General features: G+C 36.9%; 1 protein-coding gene across 1 annotated transcript in view; it reads right to left on the reverse strand.

The window, feature by feature from the left end:
- Nucleotides 1–23,699, reverse strand: part of LOC115627231 (netrin-A) — an 83,477-nt gene that overhangs the window by 28,074 nt on the left and 31,704 nt on the right. The window contains exon 2 of the mRNA XM_030522854.1: nt 1,556–1,744. Coding sequence (XP_030378714.1) covers nt 1,556–1,744 — 189 coding nt within the window. The remainder of the gene's footprint in view (nt 1–1,555; nt 1,745–23,699) is intronic.

Below are 23,699 nucleotides of genomic sequence, written 5' to 3' on the forward strand. Positions count from 1 at the left end.
GTTGAGTGGCAAGGTCGGACAGATGGACAGCTGGACAGATGGATAAATGCTGGACTGCTTAACTAATTTACATAGTCGTGGTGCACACAGCTTGATACTCTTTTTTTTTTTTTTTTTGTGTTAATTTTTCGTTACACATAAATTTTGGAAGCCGCCGCTGCTACCGCCTTGTGGCTAATTATTGTAAATTGGGCATTCATTTTGCGTACACCCCAGGAATTTCAATTTCTGTTTGCCGCCGTGTTGTAACAATTGCGTTGTAGCCATCGGGTTGAGTTATGATCATCATTTATGTGTTTACTTTTGTATGTTTTCTCGGATATGCTTCAAGTGGCGCTTGAAATGCTCAAAATGTGTTGACCAAGGCACTTAATCGACAACAACTTCATACATACGAGTACGAACTGAAATGTGCGGGCCACAAATATTGTTTGTAATGCCAAAAATGCACTAAACAAATATATAGAAGACTATAAAAAGTTCTACGCAGAAATATTGTAACTAGTCCGCAAACATGTAAAATATTATTTAAAAAAACAATAAACTGATGGCAATTATAAGCTGACATGGATTTCCATACTTTAATTATGGTTATAGCTAATCAGACAAATATGTATATTCGGTGAAATCATTTGCTTTTTTTTATTAACGAAGTAATATCCATATCGAAGTTATATAATATGTATAAGTATTCTGCCAATATGATCAAATATATTTAAACCAAGAAGTTGTACAAATCTATACATGTCGCAATAATTCCGTTTGGCTTACTCTTTTTTCTCTCTATTAAATATAACTATTTGAATGCAAAGAGTAATGGGCTTTAATGAATCAAAAAATCTCTTATGGCTCCTCTTAACCTCTTTCTGTTCACAAACTCTTCAACTATTTATTTTGTGGATTAATTTGCTTGCATTTATTTTAAAAATAATATCCAAATCGAAGTTATATTAGATGTATTACTAATAGTTATCCAAGTACTCAGCCATCATGTTATATTGTATTCGAACCAAGGCTTTCGTTTGGCTTACATTTTTTTCTAAGAAATATAATCATTTACAATCAGAAATGGGCTTTAATGAATCACAAAACCTCTAATGGATATAGCTTATCATATCAAATATTTAATAGCGAAGTCTTAACGTTTGGCTTAGACTTATTTGCTAAAAATTAATAAATAAATCGAAGCTATAAGTATTAAATATATTGCTAATAGTTTTCCAATTAGATCATTCGAGCCAAGTCGTTGTACAAATCTATGCATTATAATAACTTAAATACCCTCAGTAATGGGCTTCAATGAATCCGAAAATCTCTAATGGCTATAGCTTATCATAAAAGTATTTAATAGCGAAGTCTTAACCTTTGGCTTTTGACAAACACTTCAACTACCTATTCGGTAGAATTATTTGCTAAAAAAGTAAATAAATCGAATAGTTTTCCAATTAGATCATGATTCGAGCCACGTCGTTGTACAAATGTATGCATCATATATTTTTTGGGCTTAAAGGACTATGTAGGCATGAGCAATAGTTGGCAATAGTTGGGCACTTACCTTTGCAGACCTTGCGATGATTTAGCGGCTTGCTGGGATCCCGATAGAAGCCCTCCTTGCATTGCTGGCAGTTGCGTCCGGTGGTCGAGTGTCGACAGTTCTGACAGACGCCACCAGAGACGTCCTGCGACCGCCGAAAGACTTCCATGTTGAAGCGACATTGACGGGCGTGGTCGTTGCAGTTGCACTCTGTGTGGAGAGGGAGAGAGAGATAGGCAGAGAGAGAGAGAGAGAGGGAGATATAGTGATATTGTTTTACACAAAAGACTTGTCAATTGTCAATTTTCGCGCTTTCAATTGTCCCCTGTTCCTGTCCGTGTAACTGTCAGTGTTTGCTTTTGATTTCCCACGAGCGCCCCCACGCTTCTTCTGTTGGGTTTTTTGGTTGAAAAATCACCCGAGATTTGTTTCGGAAAGAGAGCATTAGAGGCACATTTGTCATGGCTGTTATCGGTGGCCATTTAACGCCCCAATGCAAATTATGTTCCATGTTCGACACAATTTAAATGGCAATGCCGATAAATAGAAATAAATGGCATAAATCTCTCAAAAAGCTCTCGCTTCTCAAAAGACAACAACAGCAACACAGAAGGCAAAGAGACAGGCAGTCACCAGCCATTTATCTTTGCCTGCCGTGGCTTAAATTGTATAATTTATGCGCCGATTTATTTGCCCAGCTCCGACTTAGACACTGCCTTTAACCAACTGGCACCAACACCGAGCATACTACTACTAAGTATTTGCTCAGCTTTTCTTATTCTAGTATTTTTCCCTTCTCCGTTTCCGTCTCCCTCTTTTTCTTCTTGTGTCTCTTTATTTCTTTTTTGTTTTTTGTTTTTTGCTTTTGCTTTCTTTGTTTCTCCCATGCTTTTGGCAAACAATTTTGCTATTGACAGTTGCTGTTACGTTGGCATCTTCAGCAGCTGTCGAATGCAAAGGCCACGGCTAGAGCTTGCGGCTAGACAAAAACTTGAAGCGTCTGTCCCGCTGGTGCACACAGTCCTCCATATAGTACATACATATGTACATACTACATACATACATACATACATGTGCTGCACATGTTATAATTATCTTTCACACAATGTGCCGAATGCAAGTCGACGTCACCATCACCATCACTGTCTCTGACGCACAGTGTCTCAAAATAGTTGTATATTCGGAAATAAAGTATGGGGAAGATGTAGCAAAATAATGATCCGAAATACACCACATAGAAAGCGAAGCAGTGATTCCGATTCCACAAATTTATTTTTCTTAGACTAATAGAACAGCTTTAAAACAGCAGCAAAAATTACTTGGGACTCTTATAGCTCCAAATGTCTCGAAATAATCAAAAATAATAGTGGATTAAATATGAGGATCTAAGTTATCTCAACAATATTGCCAAAACCACTAAATAAGGGCATTACTCCATTTATAAAAAGCTCAATAAGTGTGCTGTTTAGCCAATAAAAGGAGAAATGATAAAACAGTATTTTAATAATGTTATAGATTGAATTTAGTTTTCACTTTTGTTGTTTCAATTATTTGTCTCTATTTATTTATTTTCAACTTATCCCAATAATGTTGCCAAAACCACTAAATAAGGGCATTCCTCCATTTATAAAAAGCTCAATAAGTGTGCTGCTTAGCCAATAAAAGGATAAATTATAAAAAATGTATTTTAATAATGCTAAAGATTGAATTTAGTTTTCACTTTTGTTGTTCCTATTATTTCGAACACGGCTGTGACTGAGATTTGGCCAGCTCAGCTGGTTTATTTGAGGAATTAAAAAATTTTTTCAGACTATGTTTAAGTGCTTCTTTTGCGCTCTCCTTGTTCGTCTTGATATGGCTTTTTTTTACGATTTCCATACGCCTCAGCTCTCTATACACGACTCCTTTCCCATCTTCTTTTAATTGGAACTGCTCGTTGCCAGACCATTCCCCACATATAAGTTATTCAAGAATAGTACAAAATTAGTTCAATTTGTGTTGAATCGGAATTAAGTAAGCATTGGAAACTGTCTGTCTGTCCACTTGACAATCATCTATAATATTTGCATCGGCATTTTTAAAAGACCATTCTCATTCAATTTTTTCGATTTTAGGTATGAAATTATGACTATATTCCATTCCACATTCAAGGGAAAGCCTTTTAGAAAAAGACAAAAGCTATCAATCTTTTAAGCAATTTGAAGTAAAGTTAAAATAAAATGAATTTTAATATTTAGCTTGAAAAAAAATACAGCTATATATTTAATATTATATAGTATTTATATTTATGCTTAAAAGTTCTTAAAATATCTCAATAGACATATCAAGACATATTATCGAGACATTTATCGTTAGATTTGAAAATTTTCTGATAACGAAAACTTGTAACAATTAATCTATGTTCTGTAAAAAATCGCATCTGCCCCACTGTGCACTGCTGCTGGCGTGTCAACTGGTAGACACAGCGACTGCTACCGGCTGCCGCTCTTCTGCCGAATGACGATTCTCGACGTCCGCTTGGCGCGCGCCAGCCACAGACAAAGTTATGTCAGCGCAAATATTTGAACAGTCAGTCAGTCCAGTCAGTCAGTCAGGCAGTCAGCTAGTCTGCGTTGTCAGCAGCGGCCATATAGCCATATAGAATCGTCAACAAAAGTTAAGCAAATATTTAGAAAATGCAAAGCACGGCCCAGCACTGCGAGGCAAGACAAGCGAGCGAGCGAGCGAGCGGCCTCAGAAGCCGAGGCGTGCGCCAAGCCTTCTTGCATTTAGCGCACGCGAAGTTTATGTGTTAAAAATGCTAGATAATTAATTTTAATGACACAAACACCAGCGCACAAAGATACAAATAGAGAGACAGAGACAGAAACAGAGATAGAGGGACAGAGAGACAGAGGCGCTGCAACGCAACTTGATTTATGAGCGAACAGCGCTCGGAATTTCACTCAGGTGCCCCCAAACTATGGCCAAGTATGTAAATTTCAGCTTAAGATTACAACAAACTGCCCAAATGCGACTTAAAAAGGTCCATCACAGCGCTTCGAGTTGACTTCAAATGCATAAAACTGTTCATTAGGCATCAACGCACATCGTATCAGATGCAGTTTTTGTTGTATATTTTGTTGTTGTTGTTTTTTTTTTTTTGGTTTTTCGGGTTTACTGTAATTAAGTCAGTTTTGATAAGTGAGCCCAGAAAGGCGTCTCTGACTTTTAATTAAATGCCTCCACAGCCACTAATACTTGTATATAATATTGAAAATGAAAAAACCCAACCAAACAAGAAGAGAGTAGCACTACAACATTGTCATATGTATAAAGCTTCGAAAGTCATCCACTCATCCAATCATTTATCTTAGTTCTTCTACAATTTTATAGCTGAGCATAAGGCTTATTTACAAAAAGCAAATCAATACAATCAACTGTAATTCGATGAATAATTGTAAGGCTGGTCTGTAAGGAGATCTAAAATTAAAAGATTTCCAATTTCTTCATCTATAAGACTGAAATGATTTTGGAACTCAGCGCTGGATGCAAAGGTTTCCAAACACAATTTTCATATTTTCAGCAAACTGTACTTCATTTTTAAACAAAAGATAATCATCCTTTGGAATTAGTTTGATCGTTTTTGAATTAGATGTAAAAATATTTGTACACGAGTTTAAAGAATTTGAAATAAAAAAAAACAAATAAGTCAAATACAATTCCATTTTAGAAATATAATTTTTCAATGCAGAAAATATATGTTAAAGACTTCGTTAAAGAGCAAGAAACTAGAACACTTTCTTTCAGCTTGCTGTTTTGCTTAAAAAATAAAAATAAAAATGGAGTATCTTGACAGAGGACCAAGATTTGAGAAAAAAAAATCCTGACTGCAATTTCTATGTTTCGAAAACAATTCAAAATAGAAAGTTATTTTAAGAATTCGCTATTCTATACTTTTGCTGTAACATTTTATTCTAAAATGTTTTCAGTGGAGAACTCTCTCTTATAAAAATGAATAAATAAATTAATTGAATATTTTTCTTAAAATTAAGTGACTTTTTAAGGTCAGAAGGTTTTTCAAAGTCGCTCCATTTCCGCCCTAGTATATCAACACAGTCTTATTTATGGATTTGAATGTGCACTATAGTTTGTACCCGTTTTGCGCAAAAGTCTTGTGTGTAGCCAATTATAAGTGAAATTTTTTTTAAAACTTTTTTGACTTGCGAATTACTTAGCTATGTTTCAAAAACAATTCAAAATATTAAGCTGTTTAAAGAATTTTGTTGTAACATATTCTGCTATGGAAACTAAAATGTAGAAATCTCTCTCATAGGAAGTTAGCAGTCTTTGAATATTTTTCTTGGAAAGAGTGAATTCTTAAAAGCAGCAAGTTTTTTTTTCCAAAGTCGATCCATTTCCGCTTTACACTTTTCTTTGTTGTCAAAACATTTTCTTTTATGGATTTTGCGTGTCATTTGATTGCTGCACTTTGCCATTGTTTTTTTTATTGCTGTTGTTGTGTATTTTTTTTTTTTTTCTTTTTTCGCATGTGCTTAAGTGGTATTAGAGTGAGTGGTGGCGGTGGCGGTGGCGATGGTGGCTTCACTCACTCACTCACTGGCGTATCCATCAGTTTTCTTTGATATGTGCTGACCAAAAATCGAAATCGAAGCCAACGCATAAAGCACACACACACACACACCGAGACAAATCAAGCTCAGACACTTTGCCGGGCAGCTCGTTGATAAATTGTCAACTGTGTCCAAGTGGAGTGCCTTTTCCCTCCCCCTCCCCCTCCCCCACCATTTCCCTTCTCGTGCCATCTCAGTGTAGGCGTCGCTGTTTCCGTTATGCTTTTGACTTTGCTTGCTAGTTTTTCTTTTCTTTTTCGCCCATATTTGGTTTTGCTCTTCTTTTTTGTTTTGCTTTTGTTTCCAATGTCCAGTTGGGAGCAGGAGCTTCACATAGTCGTCCTTGTTCACGTTCACGTTCACGTTCACGTTGAGCTTCAGCTTCAGCTTTCAATCCTTGTTGCAGCATTTTCAATTTTCTCTCTGCTGGACGTTGCGCACATTTTCATCGTTTTATGATTGATTGCATTCGCTTCGTGGTGATTTTCGTTACCAAATAGCTGGGAAATTGTGAATTGAATTCGTGGTTGTGTGCATGTGTGTGTCAGTGTGTGTGTGCGTGTGCGTCTGTGTGTGTGTATTAGTGTTGGTTCCTGTTGGTGTGCGCTTGTGGTTGCGGTTTCTCTTTTGCGTTTTTGCACTGCAATTTGACAATTTCATTGCAAAATTGTTTTGGTGTTTGTGGCCATGTTGTGTTCTATCTGACTGGCATCTATTCGTATATGTGTATATGTGTAGATGTGTGTGTGTGTGTGTGTGGGAGCGTGTTTGTGTGTGTCAGGAGGGAGGAGGTGTCTGCAATTTATTAAAATTGGTCGATTTACAAATTTTTGTTTGTGCACATGCCACACGTAACTTCCTAGTAATTAATAATACGAGTTGGAATTTTTTTTCATCGCTGCAGTTCCTCACTTGATAACTGACAGAAGGTTCAAAGTTCGCAGCAGTTAAGTGACTTGCAATTTGTTGCTTTCTCCCTCAGAGACAGGCGAAAAAAAGTTGTGACTAACTCAACTACAAAGTGTTTCGACCTACAATAGGGAGAGAGAGAGAGAGAGAGAGTTCAAATTCACAGACCATCCCAGCAGTTGTGGGGGAACGTAAAGCTCCACAGTGGAGTCGAAAGTTTTTCCAAATTTATGAACCTCATGAAATACTCGTATATTGAAGTTTTTGCGTTTTCTTTTCGAAATCGACCATACATACTACGTCTACTCGTAGTATGTATCTGACATACCCATGTATGTATGTCTGTCTGTCTGTCTGTCTGTCTGACTGTCTGATTTGGTATAGCAAGTCAAAAGCGATTGTTTGTTTTTGTTGTTATTGCTTTGTTGCAGTCGAACATGAAATCTTTTACAGCTGCTTGCAGCCAGCCATGGCCTTTGCTTGCCGAGCTTGCCTTGCCTTGCGACGATTTCCACATAATTTTGTAAAATCTATTCTAAATATTGACCCGTATTGTCTTAATATAAACACTCTCTCACATCCATAAAACTCGTAGCCTCTTCTCAGCTCTTATTGTTGTTGTTTTTGCTATTGTTGATACTTCGAGCTAAACTTTTAATTTAATGCCTGCACATAAATTGTTTAGCGCTCGTTTCGCCAGAAATCTTTGGGCGAGTCGAATTCTCAACAATTGTATTAGATCAGCAGAATGTATATTATAGCTGCATCTCTATAAAAGCATATAGATATGTATGTATGTACATATATTATTTGCAGGGCTTTAGGTGCAATGCGAATTTCTTAGTCGCCTTGGCATGTGGTTTTCAATTCAAAAATCATTTTCTCACACATTTTCTATGTGTGTGTGTGTGTGTGCTTTTTTATTTGTCTTCTGTTGGATGCTTCAACACTTGCCACTTGCGTGGTGGGCACAAAAAGCCGCCTAATTAGCTGACAATTAGCTGTCTTTATCAAAGTTTTGTCAACAACACACGACGTGCCATGGGAAGTGAGAAGAATGTGAAAGTGGCTACAAAAACAACTTCCAACAGCCAACAGCTTGTCGTCCCATAGGGCATAAGCTAGATATAGTCTACAATTTAAGCGAAACTGAACAATATTAGTTGTGTGGCTATAACATGAATAATTTATTGGCCAATTCTCAAAATCAAACAGAGAATAATTGATTGCAACAAATCGTTTCAATGGAAATTTGAATGCAATTTCTATAATGTGCTATTTCTTTTGAACTCTTCTTAATATTTTATAAAATTTATTTTTAAATCAAGCGTATGGCTGTTTACGTTTATTTTATGGGGAACTGATTTTCCAAAGCTATTACTGGATACAGCAATGCTGCTGTTAAGATTTTTATTAAATCAATAGAAATGAAAAGCTAGTATTTAAGAAGAGAAAGTAACAGTTGTTTCTATATTGCATTTAGAATCCTTTACTCGTTCAACGCCAGAAAATTATTTAAAATATAGAATGAGACTCTTGAAGAAGATTTGATAAGTTAGGATTCTTTTAATGGTTCTATGGCTTAAGAGTTTTGCTAAAGGCAAAGAACTGAGTGCAAGCGATTATTCAGAAACAAACAAACTGAACTAAGATCGACCCTGAAATAATAACTAAGGCGGCAGATTGATCGGTAATCAGTTAAACATAAAGGACCGGTTCTGCAGGAAGGGCAGAAAACAGAAGATACAACCTAAAGAGTAGGCAGATAAGAATAATTCTTAAATGCACTTCTGATTTCTTATAAAGTAGTTTAAAGAAATTGTTAAGACTATTCCGTAAATCGACGTTAAGTGCTTGAGGAAATTTTCAGTAGACTTTCACTTTTGAATTGTAGAGGGCATTTGGTAGTCGTATATGCATCGAGCATATACTTGTAGCAGCATTCTTCATTCGCTTTCGTTCGCTTGCGTTGCCTCACTTTTTTTTAAGTATGTATAATTTTTTTAAAGCGCTGCTGTTTTTTGTTGTTGTCGCTTTCTTCTGGCAATTACAAAGAAACTGCAACTTTTGGATGCCACAGCTGCAACATTTTTCTTGTCAACTGCCACAAATTGTTTTTGTATGTAAATACAATTAAAAACTAAAAGGAAATGCGAAGCAGAGTTTCAAAACAAAACGAATACAAGGAGAAAAATGCTGCCATTTAAAAATAAATTTTAGCGCAGGCGACGGTGCTGGTCTGTGGAATTTTTTTTTCATTTAATTAATTTTTTTTCCTTTTCTCTTTCTTTCTAATTAAGGCAGCGGAATTAACATATACGTGTATGTATGTATATGTGTATGTTTGTATAGGTATATTATTATATAGGCAATGACGATATCCTGTTGCTAATAAAGAACAAAGTTCATGGCTGCACTTTGGCCCACACACACACACACATACACACACACACCTAGAAACACACATTCCCTGTTAACACTCACATGTTGAGCTCTTTTTGAGAATTTACGAGTATGTTCGGTTTGGATTTTCGTTTTTTTTTTTTCGGAGGAATTTTTCTTTCTTCAGTTTTCCTTTTTTTCTGGACTCTGTTGTTGTTGTTGTTATTTTATTCAAATCGAGGTATCGAAATTATATTGTCTACATATTTTCCTTTTAAATTTGAGTTTCTTCTTTCTGTTTTGGCTTTGCCACCAAATTAGTGAAATGCATCGTTTGTGTGGAGGACCCAAGCTAAAATAATAAACAATTTCCCAAGTGTATCTGTGTGTGTGTGTTTAGCTTCAATTTGGTGTTTAGTTTAGTGGGGGGAGGGAGTGCGTGTGTGTGTGTGTGTGTTTAAACGACAACGACTCGTTAAGACACATAAATAAAACGCACCAAGTCTCCTAATTAAGTCGCCCAAAACACGCACAATCACACACACGCACACACTGGGAAGAAAAAAGAAAACATATAGTGGCTGGATCGGCAAGAATATAAAAACACAACAACACAATTGGGCACAGAGCAGCTGCAAAGCGAATAGAAAATGCTCTACTTCCATGAAAATAAATTGAAACAAAGAGTATTTCGATTTTACAAATTAGTACTGATCACTTATAGTATCAATCTATAAGTTATGTTATAGCATCCCTAACTGCAGGACTATATTCCTTACAAAATGAGCTAACGACTGAGCTAATCAACAAAGTTAGGGCACAAAACCTGTTCCTGCAGAATTTTCAATTTTAATAAACTTCTAAATATTTGGAAAATTATAAATTGTAGCTAAGGTTTCCTATATGAAGTTCCAGCGCTACCAATAGCCGGAATAATCAAATTTTAATTTTAATTCGAATGTTTGCCAATTAATTATAATTTTTTAATATTTAATATTTACATTAATTATTAATTATTATTACAATTCTTTTTTTACACGGTAAGTTGGGTTCCAGAAAAAGTAGTGTACAAAAGCCGTGTAAAAAAGACATTGATCATATGTTATTTTAAATCGTGCTAAATGGAATAATGTCGTGTAACCATATATAAAATGTTTAATTTTAGAACCGTGTTAGATCAAAAACGTGTAAAAAAGATCGTGTTAAAACAGAATTAGCTGTATGTCTTATATTGAAAATTGTGTCTGTCCCTGCCTTTCAAAATATGTGTAAAATATGAGCGCTATAATAATCTAATTTTATAAACACGTTTTCCTAAGTATAGGAAATGTTTTGCTTAAGAAATGTTTGTTAAGGAAAACATTGGCTTGGCTTTAACTTCCTATAAGCTGGACTGTTAGGTAAAACATGGATAAAGAATGGATATCATTTATAAATACATTCTATAGGGAAGGGGAAATATGTTGGCTTATTTATTGAAGATATGCCTAAATATAGCTACAAACATGCATGGAAGTCCTAAATATACATACTTGTATATCTAGAAAAACTACATTTCTTGTATTACAGGTAAAACGGATATATATTTTATTACACGCTTACAATTTCAGGCCTATCTTAATACCGATATATTCAAGAATGAAACATTAACTTAAGAGTGAAAAGTTTCTTTTCGCTAATGAGAACTTAGAGCAACTCTCTAGCACTTAAAGATCTTCTCAAATATATAAATGTAGGAAATTATTGAACTGGAAATACTTTTACGAGTTTCCAGATGCAAAAAAGGTAACATCCTACAGCAACAATTGCATATGCTCTGATCTGTGCAGAGTAAAGTTTAAGACAAATAACAAAAAATTTGTTACCGAGCCCGAAAAGCGACGAGGAAGAAAAATCTATAGAAAAGCGCAACAAAAATCAATTGAGTGTTGTTGTTGGTGTTGAAAACAACGCGCGCCCGATTGTGTGTGCACGTGTATGTGTGTGTGTGAGTGTGTGTGTGTGTGTGTGTGTGTGTAAAATAAACAAAACAGCAGCAAGATCAACAGCAGCAACGAGATGCAAAGATGTAGAGACAGGCCCAGACGCAGACCCATGGCCCAAGAAGTTGAGGCAGGCAGGTGATGGCTCAGTTTTTGTTGTTGGCGCGGTAGCTGCTCGCCCGCTGCGACTGCGCGGCGACAGCGCTGCGACAGCAATGAGCAGCAGCGCCTCAAGTGCTCATTCGGTTGGTTAGCTGCCTTGTTGGTTTTGATCTTTGTTTTGATTGGATTTGGATTTGGATTTGGTTACTGCCGCTGCTGCTGCTGCTGCCGATTGCGATGCCGTTGCTGCCGACGCTGCCAACAGTTCAAAAGATCAGGCGGCTTGTTGTTGTTGTTGTTGTTGTTACTCTTGCTGTTGCTGTTGTTATTGTTAGATCGCTGCATTGTGTTGGCCACGCTTTGTCATTAGGCGGTGGCGGTGTTGAAATGTCAAATAGCGTTCCAGTAGGCATTCAAGGGGCGGGGTAGCGGCAGTATACAAGTAGGGTGTGCGGGTGTGGGGGTATGGGGGCGTGAGGGCGTGGGCGTGATTGCACATGGCCCCCAAGTGCGGCCTCGGCATATGTTTTGTTTAACTTTCGACTGCATTTGTTTGTTTACTTTGATGGGCGGCTGTGGGCTGCAGGCGGCAGTAGAAGAAGTGGAAGAAGTGGATGCAGAAGTTCCAGTCAACATTGTTGGTCGTGCCGAAGTCGTTGTGTGCCTTAATTATTCCACTGTATAATTCATATAAATGATTTTTAAATGTGCAATTTATTGAAGGCGCACAAAAATATATGCGCTACTGATTTGCCGCTGACAGTTCAGCATTATCAATAGAGTTGTGCTTGCTGTACAGTCTAGCCATCCTAAATAGAATATTTAATTTAGAAAATATTCATCCATACTATTAAAAGGGATTTGAAAGAACACATAATATTAAAAGCCAATCCAATTCACCCCAATATCTAGTGTATTTTTTAAATTTCTTTTATTTAAAAAATGTTTCTTTTGAGAACCAATCGAAAACACTTGCAAAACCCCTATTTTCACTTTTTATGGAAAGTGATTTTGGAGAATAATTTCATAAAATATTAAATGAATATATCATATAAGATATATTTTTGTCTCCAATAGACAATATTCGATTTCGACTATTTGCAAAATGTGGAACCCAATAAAGTAAAATTTTTCATTTTCATTTTTCATCATATATGCAGAGAGAATCTTTTATCTCATACATATAAAGAATGTTCTGAACTGAAATCTGAAAAGAAATCAGTTTTAAATGTTTCGAGTTCTAAGTACAGATCTCACATTTAAATGAATGTGCAGCAATACTGTCGACTTTTAAACCTAATATTTTAAAAGGGAAATCAAAATAATTTCAGAAATAGTATACTATTTCTTTCTGAGATTTTTTGAAGACAACCCTAAGAAGTATAAGCGGATTTGTTGCACTCAACCTGCAAAAGGTATTGGTTTTAAGTTGAAGATGATGGATTATTTCTATGAGAATTCTGTAAACAATTTATTTCAATAGGGAGCACGAAACGGTTCAACTTTAAATTGTTTTTGCAGAAATTAGTTCATTACATTGGCATTTGCCTGTGTAGTAGCTCCGTGGTTGAAATTGAAATTTGCAATTCTTGTAATCATGTTGAGGGCCAATTGCATTTAATTAAAGGGCATGCATGCAGAGAAAAATGGTATGAGAGAGAGAGAGAGAGGGAGAGGAAGGGAGGGAGGGAGAGAGAGTGAGAGCTCAATGTCAGGCTGTCTTATAATTAACAAAAGTGACAGGCAAGCTGAGCATTATTCCCACTTATTGTGTTGACTTCTTTTTAGTGGACAACAGTCTCGGTCTCTCAACATAGATCGCTTATCTTTATGGGTGTTTAGTTTTTTTTTTTGTTGTATCTTACAAATTCACTAGAACTTCAAACTCGAATGAAACCTCAACTGTTCTGCTGTCTGTCCATTGTGCGGCGAAGTGAAATGCGATGCGTTCGAGCCGCAGGAAAGGTCAAACGCGAAACCAAAACATAAATCAGAGCCAAGAGTTGCAGTTGCAGTCTCAGTCCCAGTTGCTTTGCTTTCAATGTCACCTCGATGTTCTTTTTGTTGCTGCCCTCGCACTTTTTGCAATAGTAGTTGCCCCCTGAGTCTCGTTCCCATAGTGCTCATGTAACGATCGAGACCGGGACCGAGATCGAGCTGAGCCGAGTCGAGTCGGGCTTGGCTTTAAGTAGTTTTTTGGCAATTCGTCATGGTCACATGGGCAAACATCCAGCTGGGCGGCTCGACCTTTAAAGGAAATTCAAATCCTTTTGTGTTCTGCTTGTTGCTATTTATGGCACTTAAGCAAATTAATAAGAAGGAGGCAGCAGAAATCTGCACTGAAAGAAACATGAGATGGCGTTTATGATTTGAGGAATATTTGGTTGTCTTCATGCGATCTGTGATTGCAATTTCAATCCATTTGTAGGCTGAATTTTTCAAAGTCCTGCTAAGAGTAATGCATATTTTTTATAGTTTTTTATTACGAATTTTCATCTTCATTTTACTTTGGAGATAGTTCTATAAAACATTTAAAAGCTCTTTTACGGTACAAGTAAATTAAAGGGATGAAATATCTATTCAAAAAGATGAATATTCCTTTATGTGTGTCCGTTTGACAAGCTGTTTGTCTGTATGAACGCAAATATCTCAGAAAGTGTAATAGATAGGGTTTAAATTTTAAGCAAAGACTCTCCCGAGTCTGTTAGCTGATAACGTATTAGAACTTGCGAAGCCCCTAAATTTTTTGTATAGCGTATGTTTCCTAGACCATGACACTCACATTAATGACAAGCTGTTTGTCTGTTTGAACGCCAATATCTTAGAAAGTATATTAGATAGAATTATTAAATTTTAAATTTGATCATGTCCAAACCTGTTTGCTGATAACCTATTAGAATTTTGAAAGCCCCCACATTTTTTGTATAGTGTATGCTACCTAGACCAACTGGACAATGAGCATTATTAACATGAATGACGTTTACGTTTTGGGTCGCATGCAATACAATTGCATGCAATGATGACGAAGAGTATGATGCTCATCATGATGATGAGCATAATCGTCATCATTATTAGCATCATTATGATTTGCTTCTGTCGTTGCCACTGCCGCTGCCGCTGCCGCACAGGCGTGTCGGGGCACAGTTTCATGCATTTTAATCTTTTTGTTACGCCTCATGGCTTGCCTTGCATTTATTGTGTGAATGTTTGTTTGTCCGTTTGTCACTGGGCACAGCCAGGTTCGATTTGGTCAATTGTTCAATGAGTTTTGAGCGCAACGGCAGCTGCCGCTTTGCATGTTGCATGTTGCACATGCACATGCCGCCGATGCGGCCATTCAGACAAACTATGCAGCCGAAATGAATGCAAAACTATTCCAGTTCAGAGACGATCTGTCGGTCGACCTGCCTGCCTGCCTGCCTGACTGTCTGTCTGCCAAACGTCCCACGATGCAGTTGCCAAGTTTTCCTTTGTATCTATTTGCATTTGATGCCATCGAGGCAGTGAAAGAGATGGCGCGAGGGGCATATTCATTCATTCATTCATTCATTCAGTCGGCACACTCTTCATTTTTCAAGCCTTTTTGCTTTCGTCCCTTGTGAAAACGCTGACTGAGAGTGTGTGTGTGTGTGTTTGTGTGTGTTTGTGTGTGAATATGGGATCAAGGCTTGGACTAACAGGTGTGCTATTTTTCATACACATTTGTATATCGACTGCATGGATGCATGGCTGCAAAAATGAAAATGTTATTTCATGAATTGCCTTTGACTGTTTGTGCCAAATGCAAATACATACGATACGTGTATGCAACAAGGATAACTGGCTAGAGATTGGTTCGCCGCTTCATTGTGGGTTAATCAATTAGTGTGACAAAAATCGTTTGCTATCAAACATACGAGTACATACGAGTATGTACATAGTGCATTAACAACGAGCTCGTGAGCTAGTCCGGAATGTTTTAATCAAAGCCAGATTGTTGCAAAAATACTCGTAGTATGTGTGTGTGTGTGCCACAAAGGCGTTTCTTTTTTCGCTAAAACCCCTTCACTGATTGCCAATACAAAACGATGCAACGGAAAAATATGCATATGAATACTCTCCTGCCAACTGTGTTTAATTTCAAACAGTTTGGATAATCTTTAGCAACCGAGCTCGTTCTACTAGGCGGTGAAGCGTGGAAAGATTTCAGATATCTTCAGTAACTGATAGCCTTAGAGGATTATTTTCAAACAATTTCAATTAACAGCTGAACAGCACGATGATATAGAGTTAGTGAGGACTGGGCATCCATAGAAAGCATCCCATAAGTTGGTAAAGAAATATGGTATGGAAAAAATCTAATGGATAGCATTGGATGAAAAAAAAAACAAGGGAGCTACATTTTAAAGAATTGTAAGCACATTTTGGGGCAATCAAAATACATGACAGCTATTTGCAAAATGTAGGCTTTATATTGTTTGTAATAAACTTGCCCTATGTATGGATAAGGCAAACACGTTTGGTACCCCTAGTTCAAAAGTTCCAGCTTCTTTTATTTGTCTCGCCATGCTTGTTCTGCCACGCCTTTTTTCGGTTTATAAATTTGGTGGTCGGATTTTCTTGTATATCCTTCGGGAACATGTTATAATATTTAGGGAAATTCAATTCTTTCATAGCACTTTTTTGTGCGCAAAGAAGTAATAGATTGTTATGTGAATATTGGTGATATTTCAGAGCGAAATGTATTGAAGAATTATGACTGAATTATGTCTTGTTAAAAACCATTAGAAAATTAAAAGAAGCATAGATCTTTATAATCCCAAATTCGTAGACAGTTTCAAATTGGACGGGGAACTGATCCTTAATTTTCTTTGACACTTAAAAGTCACTCGTAATGGAGATGCTATATAGTAGAACATAAAGTATCAATCTAATCAGTTCATATAAAATTGAAACAAACCTGAAATAGTACCTAGAAAACACAAAAATAATTTGTCGATTGAAAGTAAAATGTATTTTAAAAATGCATAGAGTAGTTGAAGAGTAAGCGAAGGAATAAGAAACCCGAAATACGTAGCAGACTGAAAGAAGCTTTGCTAGCTCCTTCCTTTGCCTGTCTGTCTGTATGAACACCGATAGCTTTTGAACTATAATAGCTAGGAACACCACACTTGGCATTAGACTTATGAACTATAAATTTTAACTATTAATTTGATTTTTAAACATTTATTTTGACTTAGACGCCTAACTTTTTCGTGTTATACCAAAAGAACTGACGATATTCTCAGCTCTCGCTCCATGTCTCTCTTCTTTTTATTTTATATTGTAGCAGCGGCAGCGAGCAATTAAAGATCCCTAATTAGAATTTTACCTGCCTAAACGTTTGTTTCTACTTCTTTGTTTTCGCTGTTGTTCCCAGAGATCCGACAGTTTATGTCAAATGTTTGCCATGCTCCCTATCTGGGGTCTTGGGGTGTTTCATTTACTTTTCACGCCCAACTTCTAAACAGCTACCTTGGACAAACAAACTGTTATTTAAATGAAAGATAAAACGCCGAGACTGTTGAAGATGACAAACAGCTCAAGAAATCTGTCGTGTGCATGTGAAAGTGGCTAAACACTCGGGTCCAGACACTTGGCATGAATAATCACCTGGCTTGTAACAATATTTGTTTGGCCCAAACAATGGGTGTGGGCGAACACCACCCCCCGCCACCCTCTCCCCGCCAACAGCCACCCACCAACGATAAACAATAACAGGGGCAGTAGCAACAACAGCAATGGAAAAAAAAATTACTTCATTAAAAGTTAGAAATGAAGAAAAGTGACTCCCCATTGGATGGCATTGGAGCGGCGGAGCAGCGACTTTTTATAGTTGGGCGGCAGCTGCTGCTGATAAGAAACTCATAATTGGTGTCATTAAAAAAGCCATTTCGGAAGCTGTTAATCTTGTCCTCTTCTCTGCTGCTGCCACTGCTGGGCAACAACGGCGACAATTATGCCAACCACCCGCAACCACCTCGGGCCGAGCAGCGCTTAGCCAGCGCACTCTTTCGCCTACAAACTGCCCAAATGTTTGTCAAGTGGCAATAACAAAAGCCAAGCAAGCACAAAGATACATAAATATGTAATTTATTAAAAGCGGGGAAAGAGAAGAATAAGAGTACATGCAGAAGCTGGATGAGGAGACGGAGGTGATGTAAAAAATGCGCGACAGCGAAAGAAAGAAAAAAATGAAATATATAAATAAATGGTTACAATAACAGCAGCGATATTGTTGTCTTTTGTTTATTGTTATCATTACTTTTCCAACTGATAGCACAGACTGGCGAACTGTGTTTCCCGCTCCCAGCTCTCAGCTCCCAGCTCCCTGCTCGTCCCACTACTATTGTCACCCAACTTGGCAGGCTCTTTCATATTTTTACTGTCCTCTTATCGCCTGGCAGGCTGGCAGGCTGGCAGCCTGGAAGCCTGGCGTGCGCATTTTGTGCCCAAGACTTTAGTTTTTAATTATAAAAGTGCGATAAAAATGACAACGGCAACGAAAAATACACAAATACAAAAACAAAAACAACAAAGCAGCAAAAAAAGTGAAAGATAGGCCGAAAAAACCAAAGCAACAGCAACAAAGAGACTGACTCCGGGCCTCTTGGACTCAGAGTCAAAGTCGTTAAGGCAGCCGCCTCTGTTTCTCCATTGCTCTTCTTTTTATATGCAAGGCCCCCAAGTGGGCATTGTAGTTGTTATTACTGTAGCTGCTTCTGCTTCTGCTGTTGTTGTTGTTGTTGTTTCTGTTGGCCTCTACAAACCGCAAAGCATTTAATAAACGCACGCACAGGACGCACAGAAACAGGCACAGAAGGCCAACTGAACAATATGAGGATTGCAAATAGTAGCATAGCCATAGCCATAGTCATAGCCCATAAACTACCAGATAGTAACACAGCTACAGAGCAAGAGGAGCAGAGAGAAAGGGAGTGAGAAAGGAGGAAGAAGAAGAAGAAGAAAAAAAGATTCCCTGACTGTTTGCCCTTTGTCTGGCGCATAAATATAATGAAGCCTACGAATGGTACTCGTATGTTGACTTTGTTTTTATGACTCGAACAGGACAACAGGGACTGAGCCAGAGCAAAGGCAGGAATACGAGTAAGAACATTAGAGAACGCAGTTGCCACACACTGAACGACCACAAGCCTGCACCAAGAGCAGAGCAAGATCCAGAGTTAGATTCGAGTGCTGAAGATAATGGCATTTTCGTGGATATTTTCAATCAATCCCTGCATTCTGTGACTTCCCTTGCAACAATTTGCGAAAAAAAAAGAAGACACTTCCCTTTGGTCTACAGTTTATTTTTTCTTTTAAGAAAGCAGAGCTTAGGCATGCTGGTTTGATTTTATTCCAGAAGTCGAATCCTTTTTAGTTTACTTTAAGCTTATCCAAGCTATATAAATTAATCCTTTATTGTTAAATACTTGTATGCAGTTCTGTTCAAGAATTTGCTGCCAAATGGCATTTAATCGAAGAAACATTTCACTTCAATTATTTATGGACAAGCGAATGTGCACTTTTAGAAATAATGACAACAATTGAAATTGAATTATTTAATCAACTTTCAATTGAAGTCAAGGGCTTACTCGTCTGGCAAAATCCAATATTTCTATTCCTTACAGTTATTTTTCTTTAAGCTTTTTAATTCACGCTCTTAATCTTGAAAATATTTGAAAATACAGTTGAACGTATTTGATTTCCTGAAATGGGAAACCCTTTAGTTAAAATGTTATATTTATTTTAAAATATTCATGTCGAAAATACTTGCAACTTCCCCATCGAAATTATTAAAAACTGAAACGAAACTGGCAGCTTTAAGAAAGGGGATTACTTTTCATGCTGGATAAGGTTTTTATCGATCCTCCCAAGATAGTCTCACAAATAGCAGTAAGATAGTCTGGGTGTGTATAATCCCGTCGATATTCATAGTCAGATTCTGATTAAGGTGTAATTTAAGGATCTGTCGAAGCTACTATTTCGTCATGTTTTTTTGTTAGCTTGCATTATCTCTTCACTGATATGAGGCGATCCCATAAAAGGTATTGAGGGCTATGTACTAGCGACTGATTTCTGAGGTATATTTCGCCCTTTAGTCAAAGGAATATATAGCACAATACATCTACGTGCCCTTGTCTATATACTCGTATAGTATTTATTCCACCTTTTATTAAAATCCCATTGCATTATCATTTAAAAATCACATGCGTATTTAAGCTTCTAAGCTCCGTTATAAAGAAAACAAAGAACTTTATTTCAAACTTAATATTAATGAGAAAGCAGATGGTAGCAACATTATTTAGTTATCGTCTTAAATGTCTTAAAATAAGAATTAATTCGACCTAAAGACTTTTCCTCACAAAAATCTGTCTATTTTTTTTTTTTTTAAATGAAACCAATTTTGGTTAACTTGGCCAACAGAATGCGAAGCTTGGTAACTAAACAGTTATCTCTTATATACAAGTATGTTGTCAGTTATTGTACTTATTATATAGATTCCAGAAACAGTATGTTGGCAAGAAAATTGCTTGGAAATTGGCAGGAAAAACAATGTAGATTGCAATCCGATTAAACTGGAAAATATACGCAGCCAGTAATTCATAGACTGTTAGGGTGTTAATTTTCCAGCGCTAGCCACACAGACACATACATAGTATATATACGAGTATGTATGTATGTATATGTATTGTACCAATAATAGAGTTTTTGCCAACTTTCCCAGCTGTTTGCTTTTTCTGGCATCGTGACGGCACAAATGAAAAAACCCTTTTTGCGTGCCCAGACCAGAAAACAAAGCCCAAACGGGCAGACGGGTAGATGGCGAGAAGGACGGCGGTCGGTGGACACAGGGGGGAGAGGGGGAGACAAATATGAATTTCAGCTGCATTGTCTTAATATGCAAATTGCATTCATTGTCTTCAGGTTTAAGGTTCAATTGCTACAAGTAGCTGCAGACTAGTGGACAGCCAGACCGCCGCCAGACAACCAGACTGGAGCAGAGATCGGCGCGGCCATAATAAATTGAGCGCTCCTGTTTAACGTTTGACCTCGCGCGTTCTTTTTCGTTTGTTGTTTGTTTGTTTGTTTATTTGTTTGTTTGTTTGTCTAGTTTTTGGCCATGCCAGCAACAACAACAACAGTATCAGCTACAAAAAACGATATGCGATGCAACTGCAACCTTTTTTTTTTTTGTTTCGTTGATCATGGCCAGACAAGCGAAGCGACAGAAAACTTCTGCTTGCACACACACACACACACAATAATAATAATAATAATAATAGTAACAACAACAGCAGCAAGATTACAACAAAATATTGCACATTTACTTATTATTATTATTGTTGTTGCTGTTGGCTTTTGCGCTTGATTTTTGTCTTTATCGGCTACTTTCACGATTTGTTGTTGTCATGTGAAAAATGTTGTCGCATTGGCTTTGGATTCGGATTCGGATTCGACTTCGACTTCAACTTCCACTTCAAGTGAATGGTGAAGAGATTTGAATTAATTTTACTTGTATTTCTGTATTTGTTTGCTTGTTGTTGTCAGATAAATGGCAAGCTGAAGGGGAGATAGCCAGGCATAGATCAAGACAAAATGCTTGATATTAATTCTACGAAGACGAAACAATGGGAGCAATTAAATATTAAGTAGGAAGTAGCTACCATTTGCAAAAGAGTTTAACAATTTGCATAAATTATTGGACTAGAAATTCTATTGTTATGTCTTACAAATTGTTTTATGTGATTTCCAATTTTTCACCAACTAATTTCAACTATAAAATATTTTTGAATATAAAGCTGTTATTTAGAAACAACAACACTTCTGAAGAAAATTATATAATTATTATAAAATTATAAATTTAAATGCTGGAATCTATAGTTTCGTTACGCAACTATATCGCCAGATTGCAGATGACAATTTTGGAATTACTTTTCTCCATGAGCTGGGCTTCAAGGAGGACCTGCTTTTAAATTTAACATCAGCTTGTGACATTCTGCGGAGCACATTGTCCCAAAAATATTAAAAAACTGAAGTAAATGTGAAGAGTTCATAAATCTTTTATTGTTATTTTGTTAAAAGACTAGAAGAACATCCACATTTAATCTAATTAAATGAAAATATATCCTTAATAGTTGCAATAATAAATCAAAAATTTGCTGCTAATTCTAAAACAACAACAATAATTTTATCTGATTGCTAAGTAGATGTTAATCAACAATATATATTAGAAAAGGGAATATCAAAAGGCATACAGAGATTGTTGAGTTCTCAGTGATTTCTTATTTTCTTAATATTCAATAATACATACAGGGTGCGCCATCTTTTATGTCGGTATGTAAACATTGAATATCTTTGATATAAATAAATAAACAAGCGGTTTTCAAGTATGAGATATTTTTATTTAATTTGGTTCTATACAATTTCTTCAGACTAATTTTTGAAAACAACATCAATCAAGTGGCCGCCTTTATTGGACACAGCAAACTGTGCCCTTTTTGCTGCGTTTTCCACCACTTTTTCTAGCATCTCAGGTGGTATAGCGATGATTTCTGCACGAGGTTTTCAACACTGGCCTACTCAAGTCAATCGGTTCACTAATGACAAAGTTATTCAATATTTACATACCGACATAAAAGATGGCGCACCCTGTAGATTTATTAGTCTATTGAGACTAGTTTCGGATTAGTTTCTATTCCCCAATTTATTCCAAAGCAGGCGATAATGAAACTTAAACAACAATAGGTTTGTGAAATGAAGAAATGTTCTTTTCTAAAGCTTTGAAAATTGACGAATTTGCGTGCAAACCATTTGCCTGTCTGACCACTGCTTACGGGTATATGGAAATGAAAAACTAAGCTATTCATTCATTAGCATGTGGCATTGCTTCAAGAGCTGAAATAAAGCCAAACTTGACATTCAAACGCCCACATCAGAGACCCGCTATACGAGTGTGAGAATTACACAACACCACCACCCTATACTATAGTACAAGTATTGAAATGTTTTAATGATCCCAGAAATGTTTGGACTGGCCATTGATGGAAATACTCGTAAAGTGGAAAAAGAAAACTTCGACATCAATTGATAAACCAATATTATTTTTGAATACATTTGTGTGTGCGTGTGCGTGTGTGTTTGACAATGCTTTGTTTACATAGCTGCGTCAATTTGTTTTAACTGATAATTTGACGCTGATTTCTTGCACTTGCACTTGTTGGTGGCACGTCTCTGAGCCGTCTCTGAAAAAGTTTAATGAAGCCAATGCCAAGGCATTCAGGCGGATTGTGCAACGTCACGTCATGAAGGTGTCGCCGATGTCTTCGACTTTGAATTGAACTTGGTGCCGGAGTTGGACTTGGTCCGGGCTTGACAGACTGACAGACAGACAGACTGTTTGACTGACTGACTGACTGAGTGTGTGTGATTAATTAAATGTAATTGAAATTTAATAGTCGCGCTGTTGGAAGTTGTGAGGAAAAGCCAAGACGGCCGCAAAACTTTGACTCGTTTCTCTGCTCCCTGCCTATGCGGGTGTGTATTAGACTTTAATTTTGTTGTTGTTATTGTTGTTGCTGTTTTTGTTGTTGCCATTAAGTTGGCTCGAAGGCCGTGTGGGTGCCGTTTTGGCCGCCGCTTGCCTGAAGATGTTGCGGCTAGCCCAGAAACTCATTAAGCCCTCAGCTGCCTGACTCTGACACTCCATTTAAAATACAGTAAAGATTGCTTAAGCGAAACTATGTAGCAGAAACGCATTTAAAATCTTTGTAACTATTTCAAAAATATTACATCTTTATGCAACCAAACATTTTCCAAATAAAATGAATAAATAATTTTGATACGAGCTGCCTCTTTGAACGTTTCATTTATTTCTAATATCGACTTGTTATTCAAGTAGTTGCAGATCAATTCAAAATTCCTTAACCTCCGAGATTTCTCTCCGTTAGGAAAAGCTACACTACTTTAAAAATAGAGCATTCCTTCTCTCTTCATACTTAGGTGTAGACCACACAACTATTTCTTTAGTCTTTCTTTAGTCTGTCAGCTTAGCCTTCTAGTTTATTATTTTCACATTTCACACATTTCATTATTTTTGCTACTATTTTAAAAAATTCGAATCCCTCCATTCGAGTTATACAATCTTAATGCATAGCT

Source organism: Scaptodrosophila lebanonensis, unplaced genomic scaffold (assembly GCF_003285725.1).
Source record: "Scaptodrosophila lebanonensis strain 11010-0011.00,11010-0021.00 unplaced genomic scaffold, SlebRS2 tig00000092-arrow-pilon, whole genome shotgun sequence".
In the NCBI taxonomy this organism is placed as follows: domain Eukaryota; kingdom Metazoa; phylum Arthropoda; class Insecta; order Diptera; family Drosophilidae; genus Scaptodrosophila; species Scaptodrosophila lebanonensis.